Genomic DNA, 18,988 nt, shown 5'->3' with positions numbered 1-18,988 from the left:
ATTTTACATTGTCAGAATGGTTTTGAAAATACACAAGCGGGTTGGGGATTTAACTCAGTGGTAGAGCGCTTGCCTAGCAAACACAAGGCCCTGGGTTCAGTCCCCAGCTCCCCTCCCCCCCCCCCCAAAAAAAAGAAAGAAAAAAGAAAAAGGAAAATACACAAGCACTTTATACCCATGTATGGCAGTAGATGCTTTTTATTCTCAACATTCAGGAGGCAGAAGCAGGCAGATCTCTGTGCTCCAAGACAGCCAAGGCTACATAATGAGAGCCTGTCTCAAAAAAGACCAAAACCCTTTTCATACTAAATGTTCCTAGGATTGTCGTACCAAGGAAATGGTACATGTCACAACGAAAATGTTTATTCACAATGTTATGCCTGCTGTGCAGTACTGTGGCACAAAGAACAAAACCAATAATCTCCCTGTGCTCTCAGAAGCGGCATTCTCTAAGAGGGCTAGGAAGGAAAAAGAAAGCTGGGCATAATGCTTCCACCTTCAATAGCTGAACTCTAGACAAGGCTGGCTTTGAACTCTGCCGCAGAGACTGGCAAATCTGTGAGTTTGTGCCCAGCCTGGTCTACAAAGAGTTCCAGGACAGCCAAAGCTATGTAGAAAGAGACCCTGTGTCAAAAATCCAAACAAATGTAAAAAGCATCACAACTTCCAGGAGCTTGCAACATCTGAAGGCAGAGGTCAGACCGCTCTCAGAGCATCGCATGCTAACAGCAACTCCACAGACCACGGCTGAGCAGAAGGCACAGTGGCTGGAAGTGGTGGGAAGAAGAGCTGTAAGCAGCATAGAAGGAGTGGGCAGTTCTAGAGAGGAGGAGCTAAGGCTGAGGTGGGATATGAGACTTACCCTCTGGTTCTGAAGCTGAGCAGTGTAGGTGGTGAGGGGTGGGACGAGAGAGGCCAGTTATGTGGTGTACGTATATATATTCTCTTCCCAACCCACTCTCTTGGTTTCAAGGCAGGTTTTCTCTCTAGCCCTGGCTGTCCTAGAAATCACCCAGAAGACTGGCGTAAGATCTGCCTGCCTCCACCTCCTAAAGCTGGGATTAAAGGTGTGCCCCACCATTTCTAAAGTGGAAAAACTGGCTCACATATGTGGATAGGTTGAGACTGATTAGAAATGTAGGGGGTATGAAAACAAAGGCCCTAAACTGGACAATGAGCAGTCCTTTAAAACAAGAAACCTGTCAGCACACCAGCTTCATCTCATCACTGTACGGCTTTTTGCTGTTGTAGAAGTTGGGTGCTGGGGGTTTTGGTGCACTCGGGAGGAAGTACACAGTCAAACCCAGCCTCAGCAGTCCCAGGGCTACATAATGGTATTTGAGGAAGGGGGTCTAGAGATGCACTTGAGTTGTGCATGTTGATAAGCATGGGCTTGTATATTATCCTCCAAGAGTCCTATCACTACACTAGAACCAATCATGTAATTAGCAGGCCCAGCACTAGACTGAGCCTGTTGTCAGTATTTCCTAGAGAATGGCCTCCAGCCACTCCCTGGAGCCCTCAGCCTTGTCTCATCTGTAAGACGGAAACGCTCAGAAGTGGACACTTTGTTCATCTACTTTAAGACATTTTTGGTAGCATGAAAAACTAGTAAAAGAGTATGCCCTGACTGAAGGGTCGAATCAAAAGTGGACCTAGGGCTCGTAAGATACTTGGTCCAAGTCTCTTCCACTGTCAATCTCCTGTGGAGGTGTAGCAGTGATGGATGATCCCAAGAGACACTATTCCAAATGAAAATGGAACAGAGGAACCTTGGGTGCAGCCACACAGTAGACTGCATCCGTCTTCATTATCACAGTCCAACTTGACAAGATGCTGCCATTCCTAAAAAGGAACTCACCATAGGACCTTACAGACATGAGCTTATGTTGAGTGATAATGGTTCACTGGTTAAGAGCTCTTCAGAGAGATCCCAGCACCTACATAGTAGCTCAAATCCATCTCTAACTACTGTTCCAGGGGACCCAACCCCCTCCTCTGGCCTCTGTGGGCACCAGTTACACAGAAAGACATGAAACCAAAACATCCATGCACGGTTTTAAGAAAACAAGAAATGTAAAACTTAACAAATTGTAGCTTACCTAACCATTAAGAACAAAATTTCCTTTGTTCTGCATTTGAAGTACTAGTCTGTTTAATCCTTACTTGGACTGTTTTAATTCAATTCTGTAGGCTAAAATGCACACCTTTGTTGTTATGTCAAACATATTCTAATTTTTTTAAACTTGCGTATCTGGATTGTGTGTGTGTGTGTGCGCGTATGTAAGTCCGGTTGTCTGTGGAGACCAGAAGAGGGTGTCTAACGTGACTAGTGGGAGCCAAGCTCTAGTGTTCTGCAAAAACACCCGCTCTTAACCGAGTCGTGACTTTCTGTGTCTGAGGGTTCGCCAGCATAGATGTCCTTTGAAACTTCTACCCTGTGGGAGCAGGAATCTGCAAAAGCAACGAATCTCCTCTTAATCATGGTGCCATCTCCCCAGCCCCTAATATTAAAAAATCTTAAGACATATCTAAGATTTTTCTGTTTTTGAGTGAATAGGAAGATACTATTCAAATGAACTGCCACACCCTTAATTTATATGATTATGAAGCTGTGTGACAGTGCATACCTCAATCTTAGCACTCAGCAGCCCGGCAGATTTCAGAGTTCCAGGCCAGCCAGGACTACACTGTGATACCCTGTCTCAATTTGGTGGGGAAAGGAAGAGGGGGCGGTATCACTCTTACCATCTAATAGACTGCAGATAGATTGATTGATAAATCTCTACTTGGGAGGGAAAGAGAAAAAAATTCAAGACTCTGACTTAACTAATCACTCATTAGATTTTTTTTTAGCAACAAGTTATTTTTTTTAAAGATTTATTCATTTATTATATATAAATACACTGTAGCTGCTCAAACACAGCAGAAGAGGGCATCGGATCTCTTTACAGATGGTTGTGAGCCACCATGTGGTTGCTGGGAATTGAACTCAGGATCTCTGGAAGAGCAGTCAGTGCTCTTAACCGCTGAGCCATCTCTCCAGCCCCACTCATTAGATTTTAAGTATGCTTTCAAGCATAATTTTAAAGCACTCTTTAGATAGGCAACCTTTTTATCCAATCTCCACACTTAACATCAGGCAATACTCTCTATATTTGCATAGTTCTTAAGGGACCAATTTAGGTCTTGGAATCTTATATGCACAGGTAGCCAGAAGACATTGAGTGTACTGCCTTCACTCCACCTTACCCTTGAAACATGGGTCTCTCTCTGCTGAACCTGGAGCCAGGCTAGCAGCCAGCAAGCCCCAGTGGGCATATGATCACCCTGGCTTTTTACATTGGTACTAAAGATTCAAACTGCTTCCACAGCAAGAGCTTTGATTGGGCCATCTTCTCAACTGGTACCAAGATTTTAATGAGAAAGTTACTTAATTCTGATAACAAAAATTAACGTTTCCTTTCATATCCTGGACAATAGTAATAATAGTGAAGACTCAAATGATCCTTGGGCAGTAACTTCAAAGACCTAAGACCCATTGAATGAAATGAGAATTTAATGTATAAAGCACCTACTGCTGAGCCAGTACTCAGAACCTCTGGAGGAACGGCCAGTGTTCTTAACCACTGAACCATCTCTCCAGCCTCTGATTTAAGACATTCAAAGCGAGATTGTATTTATTTATGCCAGATTGGGTGGTTTCTGAACAAACCAAATTTTAAAAAAAGACAGGGTATCACCATATAATCCTGGATGTCCCTGAACTGACAAAGGCCTTACCTGCCCCCTATTGGGATAAAGGGCATGTACAATTCCCAGCCAAAGAAATTTTTAAAAAATTATGTCTGGGGGTGTTTTATAATCATGACTGTCTGCACTTGTGTTCTCAAAGGCCAGAAGAGGGCACAGGATCCCTTGGCACTAGAAGTAGCTGAGCTGCTTTATGTGGGTGCTGGAATCAAACCCAGTGCTCTGGAAAAGTAACTTATCCTTAGTCACTAAGCCCAAAACCTAGTATTTTAAGCTTGGCATTATCAGTTAAGGAAACATAAAATCCTCAAATTGTCCAAGCCCACATGGTTAAATTCATTATCTAAACTTGATGGGCAAAGCTTAAATATGAAACAGAACCTAGCTGTATCCTAACTTATTAAATGAGGACATTAAGACAACTGAAATTCACAGCAGGCAACTATCTTCAGCTTAAAGGATGTTTCCATGACTACACAGTGAAACAATGTGTATTTGAAAAGAAAATCACCTATTCCAACTCCAGATGGATCCAATGTACTATTTGAAGCCATTAAAAGTTACAATGGAAGGGTCAGGGGAGTAGCACCTGCTACTTTAAAAGGACAAAGGTATGGTTCTCAGCATCCAGTAACTCAAAATCTCTAGCTCCAGGGAATGAAGTCCTTTTCTAGGTTCTAAGGACGCCAGGCATACACATGTGCATCTAGGCAAAACCACCCCTAAAAATAGGGTTATGCCATATGGACATACTATAAAATGTATTCATGTACCTATTTACTATGTTACAGATCAAAACTGCCCTATATATAATTCGGTACCTGTTTGTATGTAAAACACTTACCTTCTAGTTCCCAGAACTGGCCACTGCAGCTTTGTGAACATGCCTACCATGGTTTTCATCGCTAATAGCCAACTGTCACTCTCTAGTAAACCTAAACGTATACCCACTCACTGCTTAATACCCTGATTTTGCTAAAGAAAACTAAAGGGCCTTAATCTTCCTTTAATGTTAGGCAGCTTTCGGTTTGTGTACAGGGGAGGGACCGATCCTAGAATCTTGCATGCTAGGCAAATGTCATGGGGACATATCCTCAGCACTTTGGGACTTGAGCTAGCTTACTTCAGGACAGGTCTCCTTAAAATAAGGCAATTTGTGGCTAATTTTGTAACACACACACACAAAATTATTCAAAGCAAATTTTAAAATCTTACCAAGAATCCTCACCTGGATTCATGTGGCTAGGCACCTTCAAACTCAGTACTTAAGAACCCAAGGTAATGAAATCTCAGGTATGAGAAAGCAGCCTCAATTTCAAAAGGTAAAGGCTGTTGTTAACTCTTGTCACTAGGTAACTACTATCCTACTTAAGGTTAAGTGCAGTGGAAACTAAGAAAACTTGAAAGACACTTCCTTTTACCTTCATGTTCAGCCAAGGAATTGCCTTCCAAAATTGAATTGATGTCACATGTGGCACTCACCTTATAGTCCTAGCCTTTCCAATTCCTAATCCTCTACCACCCAGAAAATCTGACCAGAAACCAATTGCCCATGTTGTCTTTGTATTGAGTGACAGTACCTGCTTCCACTTCCTATGATACCTCACATGAAAATGTCTATATCCACTTAAGTCAAAGGAATACTGAAAAATAAGACCACACACACATTTCTAAAAATATTTTAATGAAAAGGTCATCTTTCTGTAACATTTCATTATGCTACAAATGAAACAATTGAATTACAGACCACCTCTGCTGTCATAAAGATCTGAAAACATGTTAGCTTCAAAACTGAATACTTGGGACAGGCTACCGATCCTCACAGCACCTTGCATATCTGCATGCTTGCTACCATGCCAATCACCGTACCGTTGTCAGGCGTTTTAAATCGTGACAGAACTCATAAAAACCAAGTTGAACTCGCTGTAGTCCCCTACCAGAACTTTTTCTCCATGTGTTCCCTAATTTCAACATGAATGTGAACACAGCTTTCAGACATAAACTGGAAGCAGTATCCCACAAGTCCAACAAAACCAAAGTCAGCCTTCGTTTGTTTTCTTGTTCACCGTTGCTACCAACGATTTTTGCAGAAATGACAGTGGAACCATATTAAGTAAAATAATTTTATTTCAGAAAGGAAATGAACTGTAAATGCCTTTTAAGATAACGTATTTATTTTTCTAAATCTATTAAGTAACCACCACTGAAAGATTGCTACCTATTTCTGTGAATTCATCCTGACTTAAATGCCACACAAACTTGTTGATGCAATGCAGGGTATCCCTGTGAAGGAAACATTTTGCAGATTTGTCCCCTGAAAATATTCTATTAAAAAGTAACCTGAATTAAGCAATTTTCAAAGAAGCCCTTTCAGGGCAGCAGAAATAGCCCTTTTGGACAATCAGCAACACATTTTAATAGTAACCCAGCCGTTCTTTGGATTTTTTTTTTAAAGGAATGAGTTGTCATATAGGCACCACCCTTTAATCCCAGCACTTGGGTGACAGAAGGCTGGTGGACTGAGTTCCAAGCTAGGACAACAGTGAGACCAGACTGTTGGTGTGATGGGTTTTGGGGAAGACTAAAAACACATAACTAAACTGACTGTCCCTGCTGGTCCATGCAATAGTAAACTTTTAAGCTAGAGAACTTTGAGGAAGACATTTTGACAATTGTGAAAGTTCCTTGCTTTCCTAGGGTGGAACTAGGGAAACTAGCAGCTCATTATAAAGTCATACACCAAAAATTACTTTCTGAAAAGCCAACATGACTTTCCGTTATGGAAAGCTGCCTTTCCCTTGGAACAGCAAGTTGTACATATGAAGAGAACACATCTGGCTCATGACAAATACCCTTGGCATGGTATAACTGCCTAAGGCTTAGAACTTGTTCTATGGGGTACCAAGATAAAACTGAGCTTGAGGGGTAATGTCTCAAACTGTCCCATTAATTTGTAGGGAAACCAACGGTCATCGGTTTTTACTGTGAGCTACAAACCTTACCCAGCCAGAAACCTTCGTATTTAAGGTGGTGGGAAAGACATTCCTCAGTTAGGCAGGTAGGGTTCTCATTCACCTGCAAATCAAAAAGATTACTCTTACCTTGCTTTACAAAAAGTATTCTTTAATTAGTGAAAAAAAAATCAAATTCAAGCCTTACCTAATGCTTATTGCCCTTCCTTGCAGGTCTAAACGCTAGACCTAGTGCCTGTGGCAACTAGCTCATTGATGTTCCAAATGGCGGAGCTCCTTCCTGCTACTTTCTTCGACATTCAGTTGTAATAAGCAGCTTTAACTAGCTTTTGGGAAGTTGCTCACTATCACCATAGTATCTTATGCCTCCACTTCTCTGTTGTTGAAGCTCTTGCTGCTGCCTTCTCATTCTTTATTTATGCTGACTTGTCCATACTCAATTGGCTGCTGAAGTCCTGTCTTAGTGGGTTTTCCTTTGATCCAGTGCTTAAAAAGCACAACTTAGGTCCTTTAAAGCTGGTTAAATCGCTCTCATGGCTTACTCTTCCACACTGTTCACAAAAACTAACTTAGTACAACTTATAAACAGGCCACATACAGGTTTCACCTGATTATAGGTTGTAAACATCAACTTACTGAAAAAGGTTTCACTATGATACTAGTTCCAGAACATAAAAAGTTGGTTAATACAATTGACCTCATTACATTTAAGGATACTGTCAAGGTTGTGCCCAACAATTTCACAAACAAAGCAGGAACTGCCAGCCTCCCCCATCCCATTTCTTCCATCTTTATTATATGAATAAAAGGACTTGAGACAATTTAGCTCAATTTTAATGTTTCCTAAGCATTTTGACCAGGTACCCAGGTTTAAGCTATGAACATTGACAGTGTCCATTCAAATAACCACACTTTTAGTTATGAAGGATGTAACCAGTTTCTAACATGAGCCTATTTTCTACACTGCTTATGCACATATGCCCATTAACAAATGGAATGTTGTCTGTTACATTTATTGGTTTGTGAGTGTTTTCTGGAAAAACTGCAGTTATTTGTGAAGACCAAAGTTCCATGCTAGCATTGCATGCATCCAAATATTAATGCACAGAGGCACAGTAGAGCAACAAGAGAGCATATTGAAATACTAGCACACCCCATTCCCCTTTTTATTGCTTGTTTAGCTTATACTTTAAAAACCAAGTAAAAATCTGAATTCAACGGTCAACTGCCAAAGAAAGTAACAGCAGGGCACATACTTAGGACTTGAATGAAATTGTTAAGCACTAGCTGGCACAACAGCAGACATTTTTTTTTTCATGTATATGACCACCTTAGTATCTAAAGCTCCTCAAACAGGTTCTCCAAATTGTCACACCCAACATGTTTTAGAATGATATATATACAAGAATAACCATGTGTTCTTTGGGGATTTAAGGACTCAAAACGTTCTGAATTTGAATTGAGATATTTGGGAAGTGAGGTGCTTGCACTGAGCAACTGTGTGTGCTACATCTTCTGCTGCTTGGTTTAGACGACACCTTACTATACTTTGCTTCACCATCCAGCAAAATGGCTAGAATATGAACAGGAAAGCATGCCAGCCAGTCAGGGGTTCAAACCAGTGATTTTTATTCCTTTGCTCTGAAAAGCTGTGTGTGGGGAACGTAACCAAGGAAAGTTGACTAGACCAATGGGGCTTTGAGACCTTAAATCTTAAAAGCAGAAACAAACCAGGTACCCACCACAGTCTGCTCAGACACAGCAGACTTGGTGGTTCTATATTAAAAGGCTGTTAAATAGGGAGATGGCATTCATCTACCGCCCTTGGGAAGTAGAGGGCAGTATAAACACTTCATATCCCAAACTATTGGCAGCAGTTTCAATGTTATCAAGGTAAATGTGGAATGGAGATGTTCTTAAACATGGTTAGGACTTAAGTCTACCACACTAAAATCATGATTACATTTTGAAAGAAAATGCACAAAAACCAAACAGCAAATTTTGAGATCTTTTTCATTTGAATGTAATCTTAATGCTATTAAATTCACAAATATGCTATTTTTTATTACCCAATCCTAATTATCTAAAACACACATTTGCAAACATACAAGTATCTATTCTCTCCACATGTCAGCGCCCAGTCATCATGGTTTTGGAAATGGGAGAATAGATTCCCCTTAAACTGCAAGTCAGTAGGTGTTTCTTTACAGTTAACTTTAGCAAAATTCATACAAAATAGTGATTAACAATGATCTTCTTTACTTGTTAACTCACAAGGAAACACCTTCAAAACTGCATTTTGTTAAAGTTTCTGTACTAAAATGTAGAAAAACTGAACTACACAAATATTGAAAAGTTAAAAATTCCTTAATTTTTTATTCCTGGTACCACTACCACAATTTACAGGGCAATATACCTGATGTAATGAAAAGAAAAAGAAAAAGACAAAGCTACAACAGATAAAAGACCTCAGGAATGTACATCTAATTGACACTACATTGCATTAATCGATAGCTGCACTTTTGCAAACTGTGGCTATGACAGTCCTGAACAAGAAGGGCTTCCTGTTTAAGCTGCAGTAACTTTTCTGACTATGGATCATCGTTCCTTCTGTGGCAGATTTTTACAGTTCCTCTAATGCATTTAGGACGACTGTCTCAAAGTAACCTGCAGCTTTCCTGACAACTCCTCGCTCTCTCTCCTGCTAAGAACTGTAGCCTGTTGAATAATACAGGATAAAAAAAATTATTACACTCAGTGAACAATTCCATATATTTTTTATCATGATTTTTAAAAATGTAAAGATACCTACCGTTTGTTTTATTTTAAAACCTTCTGCTACCATATCCACCACTTCCACCTCCAGATCCATAGCCACCTGAAAATAACACACACAGTTCTTAATATATGTAATGTTAACCAAGATGGCTCAAGAATTTTGATTAAAAAAAAAAAAAAAAAAACTCACCACCATAGGGACTGCCTGAGCTTCTTCCACCAAAACTGCCCCCCTTCATGGGTCCATAATTAGATTGTTGCTGTCCACTATAATTTCCAAAGTCATTATAGTTCCCACCACCACCATAGTTACCTGAAATGACAAAGATTTTATTTGTAGTTATCAAACAAGATAATAGCCCTGTAACTATCTGGTCTATCATTGGCAACAAGTATAATCATTTTCAAGCAAGTATTAACTGCAATTTCAGGTATTAAACTCCAATAATCAGAAGCCTAACTGAAAAGAGGGACCAATAAGTGGAAGCTGTCTAGAAGAGCACACTTCTAAGAAGTTTCTCATGTAACATTACATGTAATTGTGTGTGGTCCATGGTTTATGTATAGTTAGTACATAGCCAATATTTATTAATACATAATAAAGAAACACCCTAAGTATTCTGAGAGCTAATTTGGAATCCTATTCATTTAGTTAAGTCTAATTATTCAAACAATTTACACATCCCAAGAAAAAACTCAGCAATAAGCCAAATTAAAAACTTCCCTCGTAATTTACTAAACTAGTAAGTGTACATTTCACTATACCAAATAGCAAACCTTCCCAATTTTCAGTATCTACAGACGCTGAATAATTGTTAAAAATTAAATGCCTAGTGTGTGGTGCATCTATGTATAGTCCCAGCACTTGGGAGGTGGATACAGGAAAGATCAAAGCCTGAGGCCAGCCAATACAGTCTGAGGCTTGCTGACCTGTGAGATAGGGTCTTATTAAATAAAAGGTCCCAGTTGGAATGATGAAAATATTCTGGGAATGGCAATAAGGATCAATTCCCAGCAACCGAATGGTAAGCTCACAATCATTTATAATGGGACTAATGCCCTTCTTCTGGTGTGTCTGAAGACAAGTTACTGTGTACTCAAAAATAGCCTTTATAAAACATTAAATTGTACATTAAAAACCTTTGCTTTCCTAATATCCAGACTAACCTAGAATTCAACCCTCCCTCACACACTCCCCCTCAAAATGGTTTTCTAAATGTGAAGTGTGTGCACGCAGTGGTTATAGTCACACAACTTAAAAATAATGGCTATGGTCTGTCAGGGTTACAATATAGCTATTAACAACTACAACTCCCCCCTCCCCCGTTTATCCTTTAAGCAGTTCCAAGTACCATAGAGTTTTAATTTAAATGCTGGTTTGCATTTAATCCAGGTATCTATAACTTACCTCCACCAAAATTTCCTCCTTCATTGTAACCATCATATCCTCCTCCTCCACCACCATATCCACCACCTTGGTTTCCATATCCTGGTCCACCACCTCCATAACCTCCTCTACTACTGTAACCAGGACCACCACCATAGTTGCCACCTGCAAAACAAACAACAGAGAAAGTTGTTCAGAGGGACCAAATAATTCTGGCTTTATACTGTAAATGACAACAAAGCTAACACTCTAGAATCTCGGCACAAGCAATCTTGACTGATAACATCTTATGATTGGCATTGTTTCTTTTTAAAAAAGTCTGTTTTCAATTTTGCTTCAGAAAATATAGCCTCGGGGGGGTTGGGGATTTAGCTCAGTGGTAGAGCAAGGCCCTGGGTTCGGTCAAGAAAAAAAGAAAAAGAAAAAAATATATAGCCTCACACAAAGCCAATGTTAACTCTACTGCTGGTAATAAATCTTACTAAGCAAAGACAACTAATTGGTGCTTTACTTCCATCCTTGGGAAGAGGTTCCTACTCTGTGGCACTAATTGGAAGAAACTATTTCATGGGTCTATTCAAAGTTTTAGGATTGGAAGCTGTAATTTTTTTTTTCTTTTTTTTTGGAGCTGGGGACTGAACCCAGGGCCTTGCGCTCTACCACTGAGCTAAATCCCCAACCCCAAGCTGTAACATTTTTAATGTGGTTGTTTAAAACTTGTCACCTACCACACTTCTAAGTCCTACCACCTAGCATTTGAGGTCACGTGTCTGATTTCCAGCAATGCAGAAATTAAAGATCAAAAACCACCATTTAAGACTTACCATCACCTCCAAATCCATTATATCCACCATCACCACCTCCATAACTGCCTCTGCTGCCACCACCTCCACCACCATAGCCTCCTGAGGAAAAGCAAGGTTCGAGTAAAAATTATACTTTCAACTAACTTATTAGTAAACTTATCATACAGTAGTACATATAATGAGCACATCTTACCTCTTCCACCAAAGTTTCCTCCACGCCCAAAGTTTCCTCCGCCACCACCAAAGTTTCCTCCACGTCCCATAAAGTTGCCAGATCCACCTCCACGACCTGTAACATGGGTTACAGTGAAAACTCCAAAATCTTTCCTTAACTGTTCATGTCTATTATTTATGTGTATCTGATCCAACTCACCTCTCTGTGATCCAGCAGACTGCATCTCTTGTTTAGAAAGGGCCTTTTTCACTTCACAATTATGCCCATTAATAGTGTGGTATTTCTGAACTAAAGTTGAGGTAAAAAACAAAAATTTTTTGTTTGGAAAACCATGTAAAATTGAACCCTTTATCACCATGCAATTAAATACTGTTAAGATGTAGACTGAGAAGACAATGAAGGGATATTCTAGAAGTAAATGTATCCTGATCTAGATAGATGAGCAGTCCTCAACCTATAGATTGAGTCACATCAGATACCCTACATATCAAATATACATGGATTTATAACAGTAGCAAAATTAGTTATGAAGTAGCAATGAAAATAATTTTATGGTCAGGAGTCACAACATGAGGAAAGATATATATTAGGAGTCACATCACTAGGAAGATTGAGAGCTACTGACCTCAATGTTTTATGAAAACTAAATTTATTTCCTTTCAAAAATTACTAACAAGTTAATAAATTGTTACTTACCAACAATTTTATCAACTGTGTCATGATCATCAAAAGTTACAAAAGCAAATCCTCTCTTTTTCCCACTCTGCCTATCTTCCATAACTTCTATGGTTTCAATCTTGCCATACTTTTCAAAGTAGTCTCTCAGATTATATTCTTCTGTATCCTCTTTAATACCACCAACAAAAATCTTCTTCACCGTTAAATGGGCACCAGGCTTTACAGAATCCTACAAATAAAATAAATTTAAGTCAAAAAAACCAAACTGAAACAGTTCCAAGTATTATACAACATGTTATTAAAATACCTCTCTAGAAACAGCTCTCTTTGGTTCCACCACACGTCCATCAACCTTGTGTGGCCGAGCACACATTGCAGCATCCACCTCTTCGACACAAGAGTAGGTCACAAAACCAAAGCCTCTGGAACGTTTTGTTTGAGGATCTCTCATTACCTATAAAATAGTTCAAAGTATTAAATAATCCTATAGGTCTCCATCCCTTTCTAAGATCATTTTTACCCCAAGAACTCACCACACAATCTGTAAGTGTGCCCCATTTCTCAAAATGTTCTCTTAAGCTATCATCTGTGGTTTCAAAGCTCAGACCACCAATAAACAGCTTCCTCAGCTGCTCTGGTTCCTTTGGATCGTGGCCCTGAGGAAAAAGATTGATAGTTATTTTTTTTCTTGGAGAAAATGAACTTTAAGTTATAGGTGTCTCAAAACCCGTAACAACATTCCATCCAATTAAAAAAAATCTGCTCCACGCTGGGCATGATAATACACACCAGTTAACTTCAGCGTTTGGGAGACAGAGACTGGCCTGGACTACATATCCAATTTTTTAAGGCCAGTATGAGGTTGTCTAGTATGAGGTGAGTAGGTTGTCTTAAAAACAAACAAAACCCTCTAAAAATGGTATCGGGGTCACTTTAAAGTATAACTAAACTGAACCCCCAAACGGTCCCAGACTTCTTCAAAACTAATTTTTTAAAGCTACAACTAAAAGTCTAGAATAGTTCAGATGTTTGTAACAAGTCATTCACTAGAAAAATTAACCCCAAAGACTCAGCATTATTCATTCAACCCATGCCATTTCCACTGTCCTCAGTCTGCAACACCAACAAACCCATAATTTTAAAACATGATCCATAAAATGCAACTTAAGCTTACAATGGCAAATTAAAAGAAATTCACATTTCCAGCCAGTCAGTTATTAAGACATTCCTACGAAAAATAGGCATATCCCACAAAGAACAAAACAGAACACAGCCAAGACGTAAAAACAATCCCATAATACCTTGTAGGGACTAAGGGTGTGGGTGGGTGAGTTTTGAGGCAGGCTCAAGATAAGGGCAGGCTAAGCTAGCCTGGAACTTGAGGCAGTCCTACCTTACTTAGCCTTTCAAATACTAGGATAACAGGTGGGCACGCAACATTCACACGTAGTTCCACTACTTAGCTATCTGTAATCAATTTACCTTGGTTATACCCATTTACGTCGAATGGTTTTAAGTGACTTCGAATGCGATTCCTATATTCACAACTACGTAAACTTGGATTTACAAGGCATAGTACATGCTGCCTGACCAGAGGAATTAGGAACAAAACCGTAACTGACTTAGGAAATAATCTACACTGTGACTTTCTTTTGAAGGTTTTACTTTCGCGTGAACGCTTTTAATGAACGCATTAAGACAATTCAACACAAGTCCTTACGGGGGCTCACATTTACACATTTAAAACATCTTCCATTCTCTAGAAACAGAAATGTTAGGACATTCAATATAATAAAAACAGCCACATACCAGAAACCCGTTAAATGATCAACTACCCAAATAATTCACTTAGTCCCATTTATTCAAGCCTCGGATAAATGAATTTGACAATACACAAAAAACAACATCTCTATACACACAAAATTCACGTAATCGTGGTTATGTTCGAGTGTGATCGCAGTTCTCTAAAACCAAAATCCAGTAAACCATAACCCGGGCCAATCCGAAGTATGAGAAATTAGATAAATAAGTTCCAAATAAACAACTACACTCAAAACCCCGAAATGGTTAAGACTTCAACCGTAGGACGCTGTAAATACTCCATTCCAAATCCTTGAGCACAAGCAGCGGGTTAGGAAGCACCTTAAAGCAGCAAGCTTTTCAGTAATGTATCCCCAAATGAGCGCTGAGAAAATCCGGCCAGAATATTGCGCGGATTGTCATCACCCAGAAGGCCCGCCAAGGCCTAGATAGATCCGCGCCGGCAGCACCCCAGCGGAAAGCACCGCGCCCGGAGCCTGGAGGCCATCTGCGGCATTTTCTGCCCGGCCGCCTCCCGCCGTTCCCTCCAATCCCGCGCACTCCTTCTTGGCGGCGTAGCCAGGCGGCGGCCATTGCGGGCCAATGCGCCATTTCGTAACGCGGCGGCAGATCAATGTCAATGTGGCCGCCGCCCGCCTGCTCGCTCGCCCGGATGTGCTCCTCCCCTCCCCCACCTCCTCCTCCCAACCGCTCCCGCGGAGGCCCGCCATGCCGCCCGCGGCCTCGCCAGTCAGGCCCCACAGCCCGAGGGCTCCTCGCCGGGCCGCAGACCTACTCCCCGGCCGCGCCGCGTCTTCGAGGGCTGCTGGTGCGGCCGGCCGAGAGGACCAGGGCGAAGGAGGGCCTGGATGAGGCCACTCGGCCCGCTCCCCTCCCCCTCCCACCGCCCTCAGAGCAAAGCGCGGGACGATCGTCCCGGTTTCCCCCGGCCTCCCCGCTCCCATCGAGCCAAAGCCCCCCCAAGCCGGCAACTACCCAGCAACCCCCCGCTCTCCCCCTAATACCTCCTCCCCCCGGCGGCGGCGGCGACGGCCGGAGTCAGGCTGGGGGCGACCGGGCGGCGGTTTTACCTCCATTTTGAGACCGGACTCGCCTCTTCCAACTCGAGTTCAATATGGGACCGAGAGGAAGAGGCGGGGCTAGTAACCACGTGATGTTCTATCCGCGCGCCGCCCGCCCATCGGGGGCGGGGTCACGCCAAAGCGGAGCGCGACTGGACCAGTGGGTTGGCGGGCCGAGAGTGGAGAGCAGGGATTGGGCCGCCAACGGGAGCGCGCGCGCCTCGCCAACTTCCAACGCAGCGCCGCCCTCGCCGCGGTTCGCGCCCGGCAGCTACGCTTACGTCAGCTGCAGCTTGACCAATAGCGAGTGCCCACGTCGGGAGAAAGCCGCGTGACCGCGCGTCAGCTTAGAGAAAGGCCTTTCCCTTTCTTCTAGCGCCTCTCGCCCCTCCCCCGCGCTCTTCTGGGTCTCTATTTCCGAGTTCGCCCCACTCCAGTGCCAGATTTAAAGTCACGCTTTTCTTACTTGAGACTTAAGGTTGTAAGAAAGTCGATTGACCCCTTCGCCTTCCTCGCGGGTGCCCAAATATCGGAAGCCGAGGTGTGGAAAATATGGCTCCGCCAGCTTGGGAGACCCACACTGCAAGTTTCAGTCTTGCACTTCTCACAGACCGCAAAATGCGGCTGAGTTAATAAGATTTCACCTTAGGCAACTTGCTTATTTAAAAGATTAAGATAGTCTGCGAGGAAGAAGCAGAACCACTTGTTTTGGGTACAGAATCTAGAGAATGGGACCATTTCCAAAGTTTCTAAAAGGCTTCTGGCCATATAGGCTACCTACCTGTTGACTAGATATTTGTTCCTTATTTAATGTGGTCATCTGTTTCAAGTTTTACTGTGCAGCATGTGAATGAAATAAGTCGAATCCTTTTTCTGCCTGGCAAAGGGATTCGGAATCATTTGGACTTTAGTTGCTCAAGTAAAAGTGAACATAGGATTAGGTGATCTCGAAACACCCACTGTAAGGGGCCATGGTTCGCTGAAGAATGACACCCCCCGGACTCATGTAAACGCAAAATGTTTTATTCTGTAGACGTCTAGCATGCTGGAGTTTCCCATTACCAAGATAGAGCCGGAAATAAGTTCGCAGGCTCAGTTTAAAGCACCTTAGTGGAATCCCGGGGTTGGTGGTTGTCTTTCTCTAGGTATTCCAGAACCGTTGCCGGGGTGTGGTGGCTGGAAACTGTTGCTGAGGAATCCGGGGGTAGGTGGGCTGTGTTCTACTGCTATCTCTACGAACATTCCATTACTGGGGCGTGGGGGCTGGCTGGAAACTATTGACCCATTGTCCTTGTTTCAGGCCAGGTGGTGGGGCAGTTTCTGACTAGCTGAAGCCTGGGATTTTAGGCCTAGTTCCTTAACTGCTAATTTGAAGCCTGTCGTGGAATCAGCCTAGCCTTCTCACCACAACTGTAGATTAACAATTTACAGATTTGCCAGGCATAGTATGGGACACCTCTAGCCTACTCTGAAGAAAGAGGCTGATGTGTCTCTGGCCCTACGTGGAGTTTCAGGGAGCCAGTGTATATATAGTGAGACCCTGTCTCAAAAGGAAAGAAAAAAATTTGCAGATCTCTATTTAAAAGTATTGGGGCGGGGGGGGGGGGGGGGGAGGCACAATTGACAAAGTCTTTTCCTGAAACAAATTGCATATTTTAACATTCTGTGTAACAAATTCCTTTGTAGTTTAACTGTTCCTTCCTGTGAAAGATTAGAAATGGATTCAGATGGTGGCACACACCTTTAATTCCAACACTCAATCGTGAGGCCTTAGCCTGGATCCTCATCTCTGCACACTGGACGGGTGACACACCTTCTAATCCCTCAAACTCACAGTGCTTGGGGAATGGAGGTTGGGAATTTCAAAAGAACCAGGGCAGCCACATGTGGTGCCTCAGGACTTTAGTCACAGCAATCAGGAAGCAGATGCAGAAGGATCTCTGAGAGTACCAGGCCAGCTAGCTCTTAGACATAGACACCCTGTCTCAAAACAGTTCAAGGACATTTACAAAGTGGGTGTGAGGCCACCCTGGGCTACAGGATACCCTGGTTCTAGTTTGCTTTCTGTTGCTGTAATAAACGCCATGACCAAAACCAACTTAGAAGAGGAAAACCTGGTGTAATTCCAGGTCGTGGTCACCACTGAAGGAAATCAAGGCAGGAATTGAGGCAGAAACTACAGCCGATCTTTGGCTGGCTTGCTCCCTGGGGCATGCTCAGCTACCTCTCTCTCTCTTTTTTTTTTTTTTTTTTTTCCGGAGCTGGGGACCGAACCCAGGGCCTTGCGCTTCCTAGGCAAGCGCTCTACCACTGAGCTAAATCCCCAACCCTACCTCTCTTTTTTTGATCCTTGGTTTTTCGAGATGGTTTTGAGAGACCGAGTTTTTGGCTTTAGACTCCATCTTAGAAAGCCTGACCGAAGTTTACACTCAAGTAAGCTAACAGTTCAGTATCTAGCTCCAGTCTCCAGTTTACCTCCAATAAAACCTGAGCCTAGCTCCAGTTTCCAGGCTACCTCAAACAAGGCCTGCTTCTCCAGGTATGTTCCCCAACAAATCCCGAATCTAGCACTGGTTTCCAGGTTATTCCTCAACGAATCTACACCTGGGTTTGATAACCTGCCTAATAGCCACCAATTAAAAAAAAAATACCAGAAGTTTATGGTTTGGCTCCTAGCACCAGCCAATTACACTAAAGGCCATAGTAACACCCCAATTAGATGCTTGCAAGGCCAGAAACACTCACTGCTTGATTGCCATTTTCTATGAAACCTTGTTCCATTGATGGGCCTTTCCTCACCAGAACTGTCCTGTGGGTCTGCAGTGTGTTAAGCCCCAAGCTTGACCTTGTTAATAAAGACCCTGGTGTGATCGCATTGGATAGGCTCCTGATTGGTCTTTTGGGGTTCCTGAATATCCTTGGTACTACATTTTAGCGCATGGGCCTGGTTCTCCAGGGCTTTCAGGACTACCTCATCTAGATGCTGGCAAATCCAGGTCTATATAGGAATATCTGTATGTGTTTGAGCCCATGGTAAGCTTTCTGCTTCCTGTCTGTACACTAAATGTGTGCATGTAGTCTTGCTGTGAAGCAGTTCGGTTCCACATGCAGTCGTAAACTCTGAGTGGTGCCACATCTGTAAATCTGTTCTGGAAAAAGACCTTGACTTTATATGTATGGCCGAGATGCAGTTAAGATAGATGTATCAGGGGGCCATGGCCACAAGGGATGAGGAGACGTCCTGAGACCCACTCTGAAGTGGTCATGGACTTGGAGAGCCAAGGGCGCCTCACCAATCTGATTACTTTCATCTGTTCCTGACAAGGAGGAGGGGATGAGTTTCTTTTCTTGTGTGTAATTGTAGAGAGGAAAGGTCAGATTTGTGGTTTTTTTTGTGTTAAGGGATGAGGTGATTTTTTGTATGAGTGCCACTTTCTGTATAGAGAAATTAGAACTTGTGTTTTTGTTTTAAGACATGTATTTATTTGTTTAATGTATGTGAGCACACTGTAGCTGTCTTCAGATACCCGAAGAGGGCACTAGATTGCATTACAGAT

The 18,988-nt window shown here is 42.3% G+C and overlaps 1 protein-coding gene across 5 annotated transcripts; it reads right to left on the bottom strand.

Moving 5' to 3' along the window:
• Positions 1-5,416: 5,416 nt before the first annotated feature.
• Positions 5,417-15,526, bottom strand: Hnrnpa3 (heterogeneous nuclear ribonucleoprotein A3). Of its 5 annotated transcripts, none has more exon segments than NM_001111294.1 (11): positions 5,417-9,443; positions 9,538-9,603; positions 9,694-9,816; positions 10,912-11,055; positions 11,715-11,795; positions 11,890-11,985; positions 12,070-12,159; positions 12,568-12,778; positions 12,857-13,003; positions 13,083-13,205; positions 15,375-15,526. In NM_001111294.1, coding segments are annotated over 10 exon segments (1,140 nt in total). In that variant the 5' UTR covers positions 15,447-15,526; the 3' UTR covers positions 5,417-9,443; positions 9,538-9,550.
• Between the last annotated feature and the right edge of the window lie 3,462 nt (positions 15,527-18,988).

Source organism: Rattus norvegicus, chromosome 3 (assembly GCF_021556685.1).
Source record: "Rattus norvegicus strain SHRSP/BbbUtx chromosome 3, alternate assembly SHRSP_T2T, whole genome shotgun sequence".
NCBI lineage: Eukaryota > Metazoa > Chordata > Mammalia > Rodentia > Muridae > Rattus > Rattus norvegicus.
The sequence above is the reverse complement of the archived record's forward strand: the minus strand, read 5'-3'. Positions and strand labels throughout refer to the sequence as shown.

Coding starts and splice junctions, on each gene's coding strand:
- Hnrnpa3 (XM_087653135.1), bottom strand. Junction 13,004..13,082: donor GCACACTTACAGATTGTGTG/GTGAGTTCTTGG, acceptor ACTATTTTATAG/GTAATGAGAGATCCTCAAAC. Junction 11,986..12,069: donor GTCTGCTGGATCACAGAGAG/GTGAGTTGGATC, acceptor CCCATGTTACAG/GTCGTGGAGGTGGATCTGGC.